This window comes from Nanorana parkeri, unplaced genomic scaffold (assembly GCF_000935625.1).
Source record: "Nanorana parkeri isolate BGI_ZX_2015 unplaced genomic scaffold, ASM93562v1 scaffold2576, whole genome shotgun sequence".
Lineage (NCBI taxonomy): Eukaryota > Metazoa > Chordata > Amphibia > Anura > Dicroglossidae > Nanorana > Nanorana parkeri.
This window is the reverse complement of record NW_017308844.1, coordinates 119,356-120,270: the sequence shown is the minus strand read 5'-3', so window position 1 is coordinate 120,270 and position 915 is coordinate 119,356. Positions and strand designations below refer to the sequence as shown.

The window sequence follows — 915 nt, the reverse complement described above, 5'->3', positions numbered from 1 at the left end:
TAGGTTTGGTGTGCGGGAGGGGGTGGTGCAGAGGGGGGGGGGGGCAGGGGCTGAAGGGATTAAGCTCAGGCTCTCACAGCACAATCAATATTATTGTGTTACATAAATCCAATGTGTTACTATTATTTGTAAATGTAACATGCATTGATGACAATTTACCTCTAGTGTCTTCAGGTACCCGGCCAGCTTCTTCACAATGGGCTCCAGGGCGCACGTCTTAGCCCGGGCATCACACACGAAGCCCAGGTTGAAAAGCAGAGCGTTGCGGCTATACTTCTTGTGCTCGATACACACTGGGCAGCCAATCAGCTTCTTGTCCATGGCGGTCCTGCAAAAGAGGACTGCGAGTTAACAAACTACCCGTGTGATCAGTCTCTGACAGAAGCTGTCATTCCCTGACAGGTGGTCCAAGATCCGGGCTTCAAGAATAAGAAGAGGAGGAGATGGAAAATACAGAGCAGCTCCAGTTCTCAGTAATCCTGAAGACTAAAACGTCCACTTTACAGCCGGCCGACCTTCTATTAAAGTGTCATTTTTTAAAGGAAGTGTATCTTTTTATTTTGTCTTTAGGAAAAATGTAAAAATAACAATGTGTACAAATCTGTCCTCAACATGCAGGTCCTGGAACTTGTGTAACCAACCATGAACGTCGTATACTCACACTGTGATGAGTTTGTTCTGCAGTTCTGGTTTGGTGATAATGTACACCTGCACCGTGTCAAAGAGCTCCCGAGAGATGTATTCCTCAGGTACCTGACGGGAGAGCAAACCAAACCATTCATTGTGTGCAACAGTATGTGTCTCTGCCCCTCCCACAATGGTGAGATTCCCCCCCAGTAGTTTGTGTCTCTGCCCCTCCCACAATGGTGAGATTTCCCCCCAGTAGTTTGTGTCTCTGCCCCTCCCACAATGGTG

General features: G+C 47.8%; 1 protein-coding gene across 1 annotated transcript in view; it reads right to left on the bottom strand.

Moving 5' to 3' along the window:
- Window positions 1–915, bottom strand: part of NPRL2 (NPR2-like, GATOR1 complex subunit) — an 8,777-nt gene that overhangs the window by 5,995 nt on the left and 1,867 nt on the right. Inside the window, exons 2-3 of the mRNA XM_018573852.1 lie at window positions 662–753; window positions 160–328 (exon numbers count right to left, since the gene is read on the bottom strand). Coding sequence (XP_018429354.1) covers window positions 160–328; window positions 662–753 — 261 coding nt within the window. The remainder of the gene's footprint in view (window positions 1–159; window positions 329–661; window positions 754–915) is intronic.